Here is a 16811-nt window from a genome sequence, read left to right on the forward strand (position 1 = left end):
GGGTTTGGTCACCCAAAGGTTACCCTAGGGACCCTAGGAACTTACCTGCTTCTGCAGGTCTGATGTCCAGGTACCACTGAGGACAGCAGAGCAGAGCCCCTACTCTGTCCTGCCTGGGCTTTTCCATACATATTGTTCTCCAGACATTACATTGCTCCTTTGGGGACTCTCAAGAAACCAAGCAACAAAGGTAAGATGATTAAATCCCAGTGTGGAGCTCCCTGAGACCCAGTGTCCACCTCAAGAACAACCTCAAAGTAGTTTTGGTCTGGATGGAAAGGAAGTTTGAAGAAGAGATGCAATGTGAGAAGTCTAAGGGCATCATAAACATCCTGAACACCAAAGGCAAAGATGTCAGAACCTACTCTTCTCCACTTCAACTCCTCATTCCCAAGAAGATATCACCATATTCTCAGCACTCGCCACTCCTGGGCGGCAATCATCAACTCACCCAAAAATGGAGCCACTCCAGAGCCTGCATGTGCCACAGCTGCCCTCTTGTCATCCGCACAGGGATGCCAACATGCGCTCCCATGTACCAGCCGTGTCCAAGTGGGACACAGAGAACGGCAGAGAGCCACCCTCAGCCCCAGGAGGCCATGTAACAGGTACCACACTCAGCAGAGGTGACTCTCAGGACCACCTTTTCTTCCCAGTCATCCCCACACTCAACACACCCAGGTATTTTTGCCTACCCCAACCACAGCTGCTCCACCGTGACGTGGAATGTGCAAGCTCTGCACCCTCGGGATGCAAGCTGAAATTAATGGGTCAAAGCAGCACTGCAGTGTGTAATGCTCCTGCCCAAGGGCTGAAATCCTGACATTTCTGGACCTTGAGAATACAAGACAGCAGCTCTGCCTTAGGGAAACCTCACAGGCATCACCTGCATCTTCTCATCCCTCCATAAACAGTCCATATGAGCAGAGCAACCAGTCCTAAGCAGCCTTGCTACCCAAGGGACACTCTCCAGCTGGCTTAGCACAGGAATTTAAGAGAAGAAACCTGGAGGAAATACTGAGTGTGTGCTGTTCTCCTCAAAGAGAACAGGACACACTATAATAGTAGAGCTTTTATGGGGTACAAGTTGGCAGGACCTCGCTTCTGGTCTGCCAGGATGCTCTCACCTTCAGCAGACAATGCAACACCTGATCTTCATGCCTGCAGCATCCCTGCCAGTGCTGTGTTTCAATCACAACTTGATCTTAGCAGCTGCTTTCTCTATTTCAGACACACACATACACAAACACATCCCTAAGATCAAGATTTAAGTAAAATTAAACTTCAGCTGGGTAGGTAGGACCTCTTGTAAAGCACTTGCGACTCAGGGAAGGAGGGAACTTCAAAAATGAGTCTTATGCTAGAATTTGAGAGGGCTCCATCCCCAGTCTTCTTGCTTTATCAGCTCTTGAGACAGCACTACTAAACATGTACTGGCACTGCTGAAGTAAAAAGCAAGACAAATAGAGGAAAACAGACACTGGGAGATGCCTGAAGCTGGCTGATGTGATTTGCAATAGCTGGAGAAGTCTGCTGGAGGCTTTCACCTCTCCTCCAGCCTCTCATCTCCTCTCCTTGTCCCTGATTTCCCCTCTCTGCTTTGCCACCCTCAGCCAGCACAAACCCCCGCTCAGGCCGGTGCCGGCCACGGAGCCTGGCAGCCACAACAGCATCTGCACATCCATCAAACCCAGCAGAGTACTGGGAGGCGGAGGTCAGCCCAAGCAGCATATGGAGCACTGGCGTGGTGAATACCAGCCTCCCCAGGAGCTGTCTGCCATAGATGGAAAAAGCCCAGGAGCCATCACGACAAAATCTTCTGGCTGATTGCGACACATCCTCCCTGTCGGCTTTCCAAGCTGCTGAGCAATACTGGAAACCTCAGCTCCTCTCCCCTCCCTGTACTCACGCCTGGCACTGACTCATTCACTGCCGTTTCAGTCCCGCAGTTTGACGGTGGGAGTTGTAGGAGGTGGGGATGAGGTAATCCCAAGTGCATGTGGCTACCATGGTGGAGGGAGACTAGCCACCCACTCCAGAGGCATGAGCTGGCTGTGCACAGTCTGGATGTGCCACCGAGCTCCAGGTCCAGTCTGCTATGCAATCACAGAGATGTTCTAACCTTGAGTTTTGGTGGGCATGGGATGCACCACCACAGGGCCATCCAAGGTCTTCTCCTTGGAGAAAGGCAGCCCTTTATGTGGTCCAAGGGCTTAGTCAACATGCAACCAGGAACAGCAGCGAAATACAGGAAGGTCAGCAGGAGCGATGCTCCAGCTGTGAGATCTCCCAGGCCAAGTGACACAAGGTAGTGCACAGAAAGCATGACAGTTCCATGGCTGAAATCACCCACAAACCAAGCTGAAGTTCATAGCCCTGCACTAACCAGAGGTAGACAAAGAGAGCCACCACGGTTTCTCCTGCTCTGATTTCTTGGAACACTGCAACTCCTTTCCATCTGAAACTATTCCACTGGCTGCAATTTAAAAACAAAATCAATCCAGCAAACATTGCTAAGCAACTGGCTGTCAGTGCCACATCCTATCCCATTGAAAGTATTTGCCCTCTCCATGACCTCCTGGCAAGGAGCTTGCTGCTCAGCCCTTGCCAGACTTTGTATATTGAGCTATCACTGGCAAGTCCAGATACTTGGCTGGATTAGCAGAGAAAACACCAAAAAAACTTTCTGCAACCATCCTAATGAAAAACACCCCACAGAGAAGCTGTAAGGAGCAGCATTCCCACATCCCAGTCCCCAGGATTAGGACATAATGTATGGGTCTCTGGGCATTACCATGGTCTGACAGTCCATGCATCTTGGTGCTGCCACACGTCATACAGAGGCAATGAAGGATGGAGAACCAACACACTGGAAACCTTGTCACAGAACAGAGCACATCTGACTGAGAGGCTGAAGGAGAAGTTGCTTATCAATGGCAGTGAGCTGAAATGATGGACGAGACCCTCTCCAAAGCCTCCTAAAATCCTCGCACAAGGTGGGCAGGAGCCTCTTGGCACATTGGTACCCCTTCTTGTGGGGTCCTGAATTGCCCCAAAGTCAACTGGAGCAGAATTGAGACCTGACACTCTGAGCAGCTTAACCCAGGTTCTCCATTGAAACCAAGCCTCCAGTAGGACATGCAGCACAAGCACTGTGGGTGTGCTTTCTCCCACAGGAGCCTGGTCCACACAATCCTGCTCTCCCCTTCACAGGAGGGCATCTAGTCAACCCCATGCTGGATTCCCTTTGTATGTTCTTGCACAGCCATCAGCAATTTCTCCTTGCTCTAAGAGCAGGCCATGCCTATCCATGCCTTCCCACACATTTCTGCTGCACAATTCAAGACCAGCTTCCAGTTTGCATGGCAGGGCCTGAGCATCACCTGCAGCAGCTCCTGGGACACCTGTGCTTGTAAGTAAGGATTACTTTTCCAGAGAGGGCTCAGTTCTGTACTTTCCTCTCTCTCTCAACCACCAATCCCAGATCCTTCTCCCTCCTCCATCCTCCTGATCAGCGCCTGCCTCCCCCAGATCTGCCGGCAGCTCCATTTCCTCCGTGGCCACTCTAATGCTTGGCTAATGGTGCATCATCCGCAGCGTTCTTCAGGCATATTCAATAAATCAGAATCCAATTACCGGGTTAAGGAAATTGGAAACAAATTAAATTAGCCCCAGCCCCTCCCATGTGCTGTGCCCTCACTTCCTCCTTAATGAGAACTTTTCTTTCACAGGAGCACTCAGTGCTATGCCTGCCCGCCCAGGAACAAGGTGACTGCCACCGCACAGTGAGGGTAGGCAAGGGGCAACCGAGCCAATCTTCCCTTTTAATAGGGCAGATGGTTAAAATCCCTGGCATTAATTCTCTCCAGGAATAGCACATTCGCTCTCTGCTCAGCTATAACAGGCGTCCGTCAGGGCTGACAGCTTTTCTCCGGAGAAAGGAGCATCTGGTCCTTCCAACAAAAAGAAGCTAAATAAATAAATAAGCACATTGCTTGCTACAGGGCTGGGGAACTGGTGCTGTGTCAGCATTTCAGCCTGAGTGCTGCATTTGAACTGGAATAGGGGAAGTTCAGAGTTGGGTCAGATGCCAGGAGTGGAGTCACTCTGATCTGGGAGGAAGGTGCAACAGGGGCAGCAGGGTGCCACAGCTGGGTCCAGCACACAGCTCTCACCAGAGCAGGACTTGTCCAAAAGGGCTCCTAGGACAAGGCACTAGAGAGACAGCTGCTGCCAGCAAGTTGGGACATAATGCCAGGCACAGCTCCACAGAAAGAGCTTTCAACCAGCTGTGGACTGGTGACCGACAGCAGGGGCCAGGCACATGCTGTGTCCTAATATGACAAGGAAGAAAACTGGATCGAGGGGACCTTGGGAGCTTCTCCTTCCCCTCTGAGACATCCCTACAGCACCCCATCCAGCAAACTAACAATAACCCCACTGACCTTCAGCTGGAAGGGTAGCTCTTCCCCAGTGAGTTAGGAAAGACAACCAAAGGGAGACTACAGCTGACACCTCAGCAAGAAGGGTGCACCAAAATTCCCACCCCACCCTTCTCACACTGACTAGAGAGTGCAGCTACAAGCAACCATTGCTGCAATCCTCCCTCCCTGCCTTTCCCAAGAGTTCCTTTGGGCATCAAAGGATATTTTTTACCTCAGTGGTGGGTGCTGCAGCAGCTAGCAACCCAACAAATATTACCCTTCTCTTTTCCCCACAGAGCAATTACCCCTTATTCCCCACTCTTCTCTCTGCAGAGCAATTTCAACCCTTAACAGTTATTTTATCCTACTTGCATCACCTCATTGCATCGTCTGCAAAGCAAGACTTCCCACCACCAGTTAAGACTTTGCCTATCACTGAAACTTGCTCTTGCAAACCCATTACTTTTCTGAAGGGAAAATGAAGGCCTTTCCTTTCTTTTCCTATGGTCCTGGTGTAATTTATACAGTTTCAATTAACAGGCTTAAGACTTCCAGACATGCCAAGAAATCAAGCAAAGGGAAAGACTCAATCCCAGAAATACAACGCAGGCAGACCCAATCCCAAGAGCACCCACTGGCAGCCCAAAACCACAGCCCTGAAGGGGAACAGGACTATGTCCCCCTGTCACGAAGTTTGGTGAGCAAGATCAGGAGGAGCCAGGGGGAGGCAGAACCTGTGATGGCGGGTGTCGCGGACAGCGCGGTCACTGGGGATCCTCTCGCTCTCCCGCTGGTTAAAGGCATGGAGCCGGTACGGGTCCTCGCCGCCCTTCCACCTCCGGGCACTCAGGTACCTCCGCTCTTCAAACTGATCCCAAAGGTCGTCCCAGTCCACGTCCGATTCCTGCGCGCACAAAGTCAGCCCCGTTAGAGAGAGCAGAGACCGGAGGGCGCCTGACCCCGCTCCAGAGGTCCTCCCAAGCCCCGCCGGAGGCCAGTCAGCCCTGCAACTTGGGCAAGCATTGCAAGGGCAGGCTAACGAGGAGTCCCATCAGGTCTTCAGGGTTTATTTTTCATCCTTACGTCCCGAAAAAATATGTCAAATACAGCCTGCCAATTTGAATTAAAATGACTAATTTGAAACCAAATTCAGGTCTTCAGTGGATCCACATCTCAAGCAGCACTCAAGAAAATGTAACAGCACAAAAGCTTTGTAATTGTTTTAATTTCCCTCCAGCCAAAAAACAAAGGTATTTTACATCACATGACCCCCATAACCTTTTGGGTAGGAATGGAGTAATCCCACATTTCCACAGCCACATCCTAGCCCCAGCTCCAGCAACAGGACCCTGGAAGAAGGGGGCTATCATGCTCCCAGCCCAATCTCAGTCCATCTTTGCCACCACACGTCTCCCACGGAGCCCCACCGCAGGGAGAAGAGCAGGGAAGCACGTGCCTGTGTGGTCCCCCCCAACTCCAGAAAGATGGAAGCACTGCATTTTGGGGTTACCCAGCAGCTTCAACAACCTTCGGGGGTTTAAGCATTTCTTGGTGGCTCGGTGCTGTCGGGGTTTAAGCATCCTTTGGCAGCATCTGAGGCAGCCAGCACAAAACAGCGCCGATAAGATCTCATCGCTACAGCAGCACAACCTCTTTGATCTCAGCCTACCTGTAACACTGAGAAATGCAAACATTTACAGACAACTCAGCCCTAAAGAAAATTGTGATCTTATCCAATAATTGATCTTTTCTTCTGCTTTTCTTTTTTTTTTCCCCCCCCTTCTCAGTTCACAACATCTCAAAGCCGATTTTGCCTGCTAATAGCGCAAAATGAAGCTTTTGAAAAGGGCGATTTTTATCCCGTAATTGATTTTACTCGCATCTGGCAGTGCATTTTTTGTAGTCACAGGAAGGGGAGGAGGGAGCACCAGCTCCTGCAAGTGAACCACCACAGGAGCAAGCCAGGCACCTCCAGCCACAGGACACCCCACATCACTCCGGGTTACGGCGACACGAGCACTCCCAAAGAACCAACAAATTCCAGGGATGCGGGGGTTTCCAGACACAGGGTTGTATTCATCCTCCCCTGGTGAGACCCCATGGCCTTCTCAGGACCTCCTCCAGCACCTACCCCAGTGCAAGAAGATCAGAAGAAACCTCTGAGTCACCAGCCATACTGAGAGGAAGCTATTCAGGACTGGAATAAAGTTATTCAAGGCTGGGAGAAAGTTATGAAACCAGTAAGGTCCCTGCAGGAGTTTTACGAGGAGGACGCATATAACCCGGCCGCAGACTTTCGGGAGGGCTGACGTGCACAGGGTGATAAATGCTGTTTATGTTTTTTCTAAGGCATCTTGCAAAACATGATTTAGCACCACAGTAAAAGATCAGGGAAAAGTGAGGCGATTGCATCGCGGAGCCACCGACAGCCTGATGTTTATAAGATTTCACGATGACCCCAGGAGGCCTGGCACTCCTGAAACAACCACCGGAGCCGCAGTCCCTAAATTTTAATGCTGTGAAGAAAAAATAAAAGTTAGCTTTATCAAACTTAATAAGAAGAGAAATGGCTTCCAAAAGTGGCCACACAGCATTTAAGGCTGTAAGATGTGTTTATATATGTGTGTATATATGTTGTTTTGGTTTTTGTGATGTCAGTTACACCTGACAGCCTTGGATCAGCTAGAAGGGTGCACCTGAGCAAGAATCTGATGGCTCAGGTGGGAGGGCTGGTGGATTCCCTCAATAAAACTGGAGCTTCTCCATCTGATGCAAGGGCAGCAATGCTCTGGCCAGGCAGCAGAAGCAGGGCTTGACACATGGCAGGGTCCTCCATGGTCTGGGATGCCATTTTTCCAGCATCCAACTCCACTAACGGCCTTTTACCAGGGATGGGGTCCCAGTACTAAATGGATACATGGACAAACACCAGTGCCTTACCCCACAGTATTCACCTCTCATCCTGTTCTGGGTATACCTTGCATTCCAGGATTGCATTCCTAGTTCACTCTGCAGTGACTAATTAATACTCCTGTGCAATGTCCACCTGAAAGACACCAGCCCACCCTGATTCACCCAGGTTCTCTTCTTTGGGCTGAGAAAAGCTATCAGTGGGATGGAAACTAAATATTGGGTAATTAAATACACACCTGAGATCAACAGTAACTAGATGCCAGAGATTAAAGAGTTGTTTTAATCCCTATCTGGCCACAAAACAAGACCAGGGATTGGGTTCGCTTTCTCAGCCAGAGGTAGATACTGGAGGTTGGTCATTTGCTTTTCCAAATCTTCTGGGTGTTCTTTCCATCCCAAGCCTCCCTTAAAAGGGTAACTGAAATTGGAGCAGAATGCTCGTCTCAGACACAGGTGCACACTGACCTCGGCAAAACATACCTGCTCAAAGCAGAAGAGGAAAGCACGAAAAGCTCCCAGCTCTGCAAGCAGCAGGAAGCAGGAAATCTCATCAACATGCACACATGGACTCCCCTGTTTCTCACCTGCACCTGACCAGAGACAGGGAATGAGAGTCAAAGCATCAGAAGAAATCCCCTTTGCTCACCAAGGGACAGCACATTGGTTACAGGTTACCAGACAAGGTCTTCATGACAGTATTTCTGCAATGTATTATCACCTCTTCCTCACAGCAGAATTCTGTCTTGGGAGTTATTTAACTGATGTGCAGAAATCTAAATTTAATTTATTATGATCTAACTCACTTTAGAGGCCAAATTACCCTGCACTAGAAAAGGATCAAGTCAATACTCCACTTGCCTTTCTATTTATCTTCTACAGGGCTCATCTCTCCAAGTTTCCTATTCATTTTCTCTCACGTACCAGTAATAAATTTTCATTTTTTTTCTTGGAATTAGGTAATTTCTCTTTCAACACTGCAGTTTAATGACTGGTATTAATTATAAGGAAACACAGTCGATGCTTAAAAGAGTTGGAGAGACTCAATGAGCCTGAAAGAGAATAAAAATGTATCCAAGGGGCAGATGTCTGCTCTTGGCAAACAAGTGTTGCCTCTTCCAAGACCACACTGGGGATCCCCAGGGGTGGTCAACAAGAGGGACACTCACAAGAAGATGGAGACAAATTTATTGTGGAGGTAAGTTTCCATCTGACACCAGCACCCAGCCAAGAGCAGGGCTCCCCAAAAGCTTTCTCTGCCATTTCAGGAAAGCACCCCCCAAAAAATGACCCACTAAAGGCAACTCCTCCAAAACCACCCATCACCCTTGTTGGCTTAGGGCACACAGCCCAGAGCAAGCACAGAGGCAGCTTTTCACTGTAACTGTATATTAAAGATTAAAAGCCTCTCAGTGCAAAGACGTAATTCGTCATCTGCCTCTTAAATTATAGCTCAGAAACAAAACAAAATGAAACAAAAAAAAATAGCAAAGAAACAAAGAAGGGAAAAAATAATATTTAAGAACAAAAGGAGTGGTTCTGTGGGGGGAAAATGGGTCATTAGCAGCAAAACTACAATTTTCTGGCAACTGCTAATGCCTTGTTTATGTGGATTTCTGCGAATATGACATTTTAATGGCATAATAATTGTGTGATTACAGTACAGCAGGGATCGCTGGAGCGGGAAGGAGGAACACGCAGCCCAGCCGGCTGCTGCTGCGGGCCCGCGGCGTCCCCCGGCAGGCAGCCCCCGGCACCCTGCACGGCACGGGGGGCCAGGCCAGGCTGGACACTGCGCAAAGAACAGGCAGTTCTGGCAGCACTTTGGCCACCCAGAGGCAGCCAGCACGGAAAGGGCATGTCGGGTGAAACAAGAGGAGCCAGCAGGGACTGGGGACAGGCAGGTCACACCGGTCCCCAGGGCCAGCCTCCAGCTGCCCAGCAAGGCAAGGAGTGGGCAGTGTGAGCCAAGGGGAGATTCTGATTCACTTTCTTCTTTTGTGGCACTGTTTTGACATAGAGAACTTAAGCCTTTGCTAAAATAAAAGCCATTTTCCTTTTGGGGCTGCCGAATTCTGCTTTCGGACCAGAGTGAATCACACCAGTGCCATGAGCAGCCTTTCAGAAGGCAGCAAACCCAAGCCAGCACAGGGGGCTGGCAGAGCTGACAGGGTTTTCCAGGTAACCCATTTGGCCAGAAAAAGGATTTTGCCTGTGCAGGTGCAAAAATGACCCCAAAGGAGTCTGGCAGCAGCCAAACGTGCCTCTACCTTGTTTCCCTTCATATCCAGCTTTCCCTGGAAAATCTCATCCTGACATAACACCTGACTGAACACTCACCACCGAGCCCCTTCCCTGGGACTCAGGCATTAAAAAACAGGAGAGGAAGGGGAAATAAAAACTTACATCAGCCTACCAAAAGCTCCAATAAACACGTGAAAGCTCTGGAAACTCAGATGCCATGCAGCATGCTGCTGCCTGGTCACGCTCTGTCACTCCTCTGCCAGTGAGAACATCTTTGTGCTCAGCAGGCTTGGGGGCAGTGGAGGCAGAGGGCAATCTTTCAGCAGGAATTGCAACTAGGCATTATACAAATGAGATTTAGAAGTCTCACTGAAGCGCGGGGGCCCTGCAAACAGGAGGTTCAATTATAGATCTGCTGCTGGCCTAGGAACTAATGCCATCTGAAAGGATTATAATACTTCAAACAGGATAGGGCTCATCCCTCCTCGTCCCCTAGTGCCAGAGCGTGCACTTAAGAGGGTCAGCAGGACCAGAGGGAAAAAAAGTGGGACAGCATCAGACTGCCTTTGTCCTCATCCTTGAATAACCCAGATGGAACACAGAGGTACGAGATCCTTCAGTCAGGTTTTGGCGTCATGTAGAGCCCAGCGCCTCGGCTTAGCCCTGAGCAAGCAGTACTGTGAATCCTAGTGGCCTCAGCCCCAGGATACAAGGGGGAGACAGGAAGCACCATCCAAAGATGATGTGGTGCCAAAAGCAGGCTGTGGGTCTCTGGAAAACAGGATTTGTACTCATTCTGCAACACATGCTCCAGTACATCAGGTACCATTCAGCACCAAACCTGTACCAACCCTGAAGTCACATCCTTCCTCTTACCCTCCTTCCCCTAACTGCACAATCCCTAAGCCAATCAAGCACTTAAATACAAACTTAAGTGACTCCAGGCATTTGTAGGAACTGACAGAAACCTCTGTTTAAATGCCTGAAGTTAAGTACTTCACTGGCTCGGTGCCCCTCTTTTGTGCTGACAAAAACCACACACTGGGAATGGAGGTAGCTCTGGGCCCTGGCCATGATCTGCCCTAGTTAGTTTCCTGACCCATGGAAATTTTAGCTCCAGTTCATTTATTTGAGGGCTGTGGAACTCCTCTTCCTCCTGCACTGGTACCTGGGCACAACATGCATGAGAACCTTGGTGGCAGCTCCTCTGGGACCCCATGGGGATGCACAGAAGATCCAGGATCCAACGCTGCTTCAAGGAGAGCCAGCAACTCCCCCTGCTTGGAAGTGATTTTTTTTGTCTCTCAAGGAAAAGCTTCAGATTCGAGTCTGTTCTGACTGCACTTTGGGGGAAGAAAGAACAAAACAAAAGAAAAATCAAATAAAATATTAATACAGATACCTAATTATCTTAGCAAAGCACTTCTCCAGCAAAGCCTGGCCTGCAGCTGGGGTCTCTGGAGAAGCTTTGAGCATTCGCCATCAAACTTCTCATTGTCACTGACCCTTCCTGCTCATGCACATCCACAGGCATTCAGCTCCATCTTCAAAGGATGGAGCATCTCCTCCTCTGCTACCTCAGCAGGGAGCATGAGTCCTTGAGGACCTTTCAGTGGATCACTTTCTCACTTGGCCCTGAGGCCGGGACCACACTGTCCCTGCCTTTTCTGCCCTTGTGCTCCCCCTCCCTCTAACATCTGCTCCTGTGTGGGCAGAGCCCGGATCTCTCCTGTGGTGCACACACACATTTAGACAATCAAGGCACCTACTGCATCAGGCAACAGGAGCAACAAAGGCTGGAAAGGGACCATGGAAGAAGAAGTGACCTTCAAGAACTGGAAGACCTGACCTTCACAAAGTACAGCCACAACTTCAGCCTGGATGGAGATATCCTATCCGAGGCCTTGGAGAAGGCTCTTCAACATCTCTCTCTTACTGTCCCTACACTCAACTGGCATCAGCTCAGGTTGTTGGCCACTCAGTCAGTGCAAGCAGCTGACCCAGGGCTAAGGAATCTGGGCCATCGTTATGCCAATCACAGATAGAACCAGTAATTTGTGTATCTTCCTGTCCGTATCTGTGGTAAACAATATACATGGTCTGAAACACCCTCCAGAGGCTTAAACCTGCTGAAGTCTCCAGCCAAATATAACAGCATGAAAAGCCACTGGAGAATTACTGATGCTTTTCCCAGTAAGGGCACCAAAGATTTAATTTTAAAATGGATGGCCAGGGCAGCCACCAAAATGTGGAATTTATTTGCAAATCAGGAGCAGGGGACTCCAAGCTGCACAGAGGGAAAGATGACAGATTCATTGCTTTGATGAAAAGCCAAATTTTGTTTCAAGGGCTTCCCTTAGGAGAAAACAAGTCAGCTCAGAGTTCACACCACACTTATCAGCAAGCAACTGCTGCACTGGCAGCAGTGCCAGGTTAAAATATATCCACATCTCCCGCAGGCAGCAGAGCTCCATACGTGGATAGTGCTCCTATCCACTGTAGCACCAGGCCACCATCCTGCCTCTACAGAGGGACAGGCAATGTTAGCAGTCAGCATCACACACCCCAGACAGATCCCGGGAATTCCCATGGTGACCCTCACCATCTCCAAAGCAGTGAAGAACCTCCTGCCTCTCTGTAACAAGGGAAAGGAATGCAGGACCACTGACCTCTAGAAACAACATCCAGCAACAAAATTCCTTGCATTTCCACCTAAAAAGATGCTCTTTCATCTTGGACCCCCAAATCAGAGTCTCACTACATAAAGAACACAGATCTTAACTCTTTAAAATTATAAATTAGCCCATAGGATAGCCTGACACATGGAGACAAATCCTGTATAATTAAAAAGGAAAGGAAGCCGATTATATCCTCCTGGAGAATATTGCTGCCTGCTTCTGTTTTATTTATACATTACAGTGTATAATGAGCTGAATATTTAGGAGGTCAGCACAAACCAAGCTGCTGACTGGACAAAAGAGAAGACCCAGCTCTGTCTGTGCTGGGAGTCAAGCAGAAGGATGGAGAGGATTTTTGGTCATTTCCTCCTACCCCTGCCCACAGCTCTCCCAGGATGCTGCAGGACTTCTCAGTTCAACTGATTGTGCTTGGGCTGCATCAGTCTCCCCAGGTTTCCATCAAAAAATTGTCTTCTGGGTTTTCCCACAGCCCCAAGAAAAGGATGAACAATGCCAATTCAAGTCCACTGGTACCTGTGAACCATCTAATGGGTTTACAAATGATAATTATGGATGGTAAACCAGACAAAATATATTTTAGGAGTCTCTGCTTTCACTATGATTTTTATTTTTTAAGATTTCAGATTTAAAAAAAACAAATTAAGTGGAAAACATCTGGAATGGCAGCAGCCCCACCATGAATTGAGCATCAATTCCCAAACCAACTCCCCCGAGCTGACGGGAGCAGTCCCCCACCAGTACTCCCACTGCTACTCCCATCAGCAGTGGGATACTCACATCTCCCCTGGGCTCTCTCCATCGTTCTCCACCTGCTAATTCCCAAAAACGCCTTTCCCCTCCTGCCAGAGGGGATCCCCTCGGCAACCCTCTCCAGGCTCACCAGGGGGAGAGGAGATGCCAAAGAGTGTCTTTGGGGCCATGGGGCCACGTTAACTGGTGCACCACAGGCAGCCCCTCCGCAGCCCACTGCCACCACTCACTGCCATCCTCTGCTGGCTGCATGGCCGGTACGTGGGTGAGAGCAAGAGCTGCTCCCCAAAGGCTGTCAGCAATTACAAAAGGCACTAATTGGGAAAGAAATTAAGGCAACATCCCATGTGTGCACCCACACCAGCCAAGCTGAGCACATCCTCAGGACCACCAGAGGTCAAATATATTGAGAAGAGCCCAGATTTACCCACAGTGAGTGAAAAAAATGGCAAAAGGGAATTCCTACATGGAGAGACAGTGTGTTGTTTTCCTTCTGTGCCTTTCAGGACAGACATGAGCTGCTTCCCAGCCATGAAGGTCAAACCAGCCTTCCCAGGCTTCAGCAGGAGCAGCAGATGATTTAGTACTTAGGAGCCCATAGCTGTACTCCGTCTCCAGCTGAGCTTTGCTGCTCCTCCTGCGTAACATCCAGAACTCCTACCAAACCACAGAGCTTCAGCACCTCAGAGGTCAGGGAAGGTCCTCCCCTTCCCCATGGAGCTGTGGTTCCCACGTGTCAGAGGACGTCCCAGGATGGGGCACATCAGAAGAAAGGAAAGGGAAAAGGGAACAGGGAGGGAAGAATGAAGGGACCAGCCAGTCGTATCCCTGCTCTGAACGTCCTGCTTTGAACCCAGCCCTTTAAAAATCAGGTGGTTAATCCCAACCACTCCTCCCAAGAAGGAAGGGATCGTGCTGTTAATATAGTCAGCATCCTCGACCCAACATGGCCTTTTCACAGCAGCAAAGCCAAGGGTAATCCATCTGGTAATTGCTTCCATGAGGATCTTTACACAGCTTTAGAAACTAATGCTACTATCCTTCCATGAGCAGCCACCGTTTCCAAGCCAGGCAGCAACGAGGGGTGATGGTAACAGCAGCATATGAATGTGAAGTGTGTCCAAGGGAGGGAAAGGTTATAAAAAAACACATATATTATAGAAATAGGTATTAAAGGAAAATGCAGTAATTGCAAACACACAAGACAGTTACATGCATGGCTTTAGCTGCCTTTAAGAAGCTTCGCCCTTCCCCCTCTCTGACAGCTAACTGCTTTGGGGAGCAGAGATGTACCAAGACAGCATCAAGGCACAACCTGCTCCAAGGAAGGAGCTCAGAAAGGACAAGAAATGCTGTCAGATCAAACTCCCCACTTCTGCACTTGATTTCCAGTTCTGAAAAAGCCCTGGACTCCCTCCAGCCATGCCTCAGCTTCCCTGCTCCTACAATTAAGTCACAAGGCTCTCACTGGGCGGGAGCATCGCCTGTGCTGAGCAGCACCAGTAGAAGGGCTTTTTTTCCCCCCTTTTCCACCTCTCACCCTTAGCAGAGTGGGAAGAACACAGGAAAACCTTTCCTGATGACTAACCAAAATGTCCTGAGCCCTCACAGAGAGTCTTCCTGCCATATGCCCACTATGCAGTGATGTGCTGCAGCCCAGCCCAATCCAAACCACACCAAGCAGCTATCATGGTAGCAGTGGAGAAATTCCTGGTCAAAGCATGACTTCTCCAATAGATTTAAAAGCATCACCAGGAAATATGAGAGCTGCCCTAACTCACATGATGTAGGAGGATGCAGGGGCAGCAGAGGCTGTGGGGTACTGACCTATGGGGCAAACTCTTCAGGCTCAGCTGGAGCTCAGGACCTGCCAGTGCCTGCTTGTCAGACACCATCCTCTTGTCAAAAATCACTGGTGACCCATGTCCTCATCTCAATACACACATTTTGCAGAGGAAGGTGTTTCTGTAGCCCAGAGCTAGTCCTCAACACACAGGCACAGGGAGATGAAGCTCAGGTCACAGCAACGATGCTCCAGAGTGTACCAACACATCCTCCCCCCAACTCCCCTCAAGGAGAAACTAGATATAAAACATTTGTGACAGCAAGAACGGATCTAAACCTTTGATCCTTAGGTACCTGCTGCTGGAGTGTCTGCATGATCCCAGGCCTGGGCGCACCATGACTGACAGCACCGGAGATACAGCAGCATAATTTAGAGCATATGTGTCAGCCCAGCCTTCCGCTATCTCAGCTCAGTAATAGAAATAAAAAAAAATCAGTGTTGGCTAGTGAGAAACGCACCCTAGGAAGGTATGGCAAGTTTCAAAACAATCAAGCCTGCTGGAGAAGGACTGTGGGTCCCAGCCAGCCAGGAGTACAGGTGCTGCAGCAGCCTCAAGTGCTGCGCCTTGGGTTGATGCAGGCTTGGCTGGGGAAAAACAGAAGCAGGGCATGGCTGGTGTGGCCTGGCTGGGCAGATCACAGGCAGATCTCCAGGCTCTGGCCATCGTCCAACAGCACAGCCCTGCTGCTTGCATGGGAAAACCCTGAGCAGAGCCACGTCTGGCCACGGAAGCCTCAGCACAGACATCATAAAAAACAAACCCGTGCTAAGTCTCCTGATGCAGCAAACTCAAAACATCCAAGAGCATGGGGATCTGGGTGGAAACCAGGAACCAGCACTGAGCTTTGCAGTTATTATCATGAAAAAAAGTAAAATCTACATTTGGCACTGATTCTATCTCTCACATACAAACATACGCTTCAGTGCAATAAGGAAAATAGCATTTTTGGAGTCCTCAGTCACAAAAACACAGTATGGAAGTCTTGGTGGCAGCTCCTGCTTGGGCTTGGAGGAATCCCATTGTCTGATGCAGGAAGACGTCTCCCTCACCCAGGCAGTATGGCTCATGGCATGCACCTGTTAAGCTCCTTAACTCCACACACTGTGGAGGCAGCAAGCCCTGATGCACATCTCAGCATGTCAAAACCCTAAACATCATCCCCTTCCATGCAGACACCAGGGCAGTCCTGTAGGTGACATTTTGTCACAAGATGCATGTGAGCAAGCAGAGCAATCACAATACAAGCCAGCAGCAAAGCTCAAATCCAGGCAGACGTAAGCTGCCCTAAATTTCTTGGGTCTTCATGCTTCGGCAGCATCAGGCTTGGACAGTAGCAATGGTCATGGGCACAGTACAGCTTCTTGCAGCACAGCTGGGTGGCCAGACAACATGTGTTCCACTTACTGGCCTAGGCAGCACAGAGGTGTGACCACACAAGGCTTGTCCACCCAATTACCAGAACCAAGTTGATAGGCAACACCTCCAGGACCTCCAAACCCAAAGAGTCAGCTCTGGAAGAGCCCCATACTCGCTTCCATGGAGAGCATCTGATGCTGGATGGACACATCAGCTCCACCAGGAGCTGTGCAGTATCTGCTGAAGGCAAAGCTCCCTGCCCTCAGAAAGCCACGGGAGGAGAGGGAAGTCTCCCATGTGACACCAGTAATGGAGAGCAGAGGCTGGACCCGTATTTAGGCACCCCCATTGCCTATCTTGGCCACATCCCAACACACACGGCCTTCGATCCCTCTTGCTCCAGCAGCAAAACTCTCCCCTTGCTTGCAGAGCTGCATTAAGGATTAGGTGGGATCAGACATAGGATAATATAAATAAGGTCGTGTTTGCTGCTGGCAGTAGCTGCAAGGAAATGAGAAGCCATCTCTCCAGCAGGAGGGAAACGAGACACTCAAACTCTGGCCAGGCAGGTGAGGAAAGGA

At 49.6% G+C, this 16811-nt stretch overlaps 1 protein-coding gene across 1 annotated transcript in view; it reads right to left on the reverse strand.

Annotated features, from left to right (window-relative positions):
* The window catches only part of GALNT14 (polypeptide N-acetylgalactosaminyltransferase 14), a 92495-nt gene that overhangs the window by 54344 nt on the left and 21340 nt on the right, over nt 1-16811 (reverse strand). Inside the window, exon 2 of the mRNA XM_005523277.3 lies at nt 5159-5328. Within this exon, the coding sequence (XP_005523334.1) occupies nt 5159-5328 (170 nt within the window). The remainder of the gene's footprint in view (nt 1-5158; nt 5329-16811) is intronic.

Source organism: Pseudopodoces humilis, chromosome 3 (genome assembly GCF_049639895.1).
Source record: "Pseudopodoces humilis isolate 2021_Gansu_Grassland_sample_001 chromosome 3, ASM4963989v1, whole genome shotgun sequence".
Taxonomy (NCBI): domain Eukaryota; kingdom Metazoa; phylum Chordata; class Aves; order Passeriformes; family Paridae; genus Pseudopodoces; species Pseudopodoces humilis.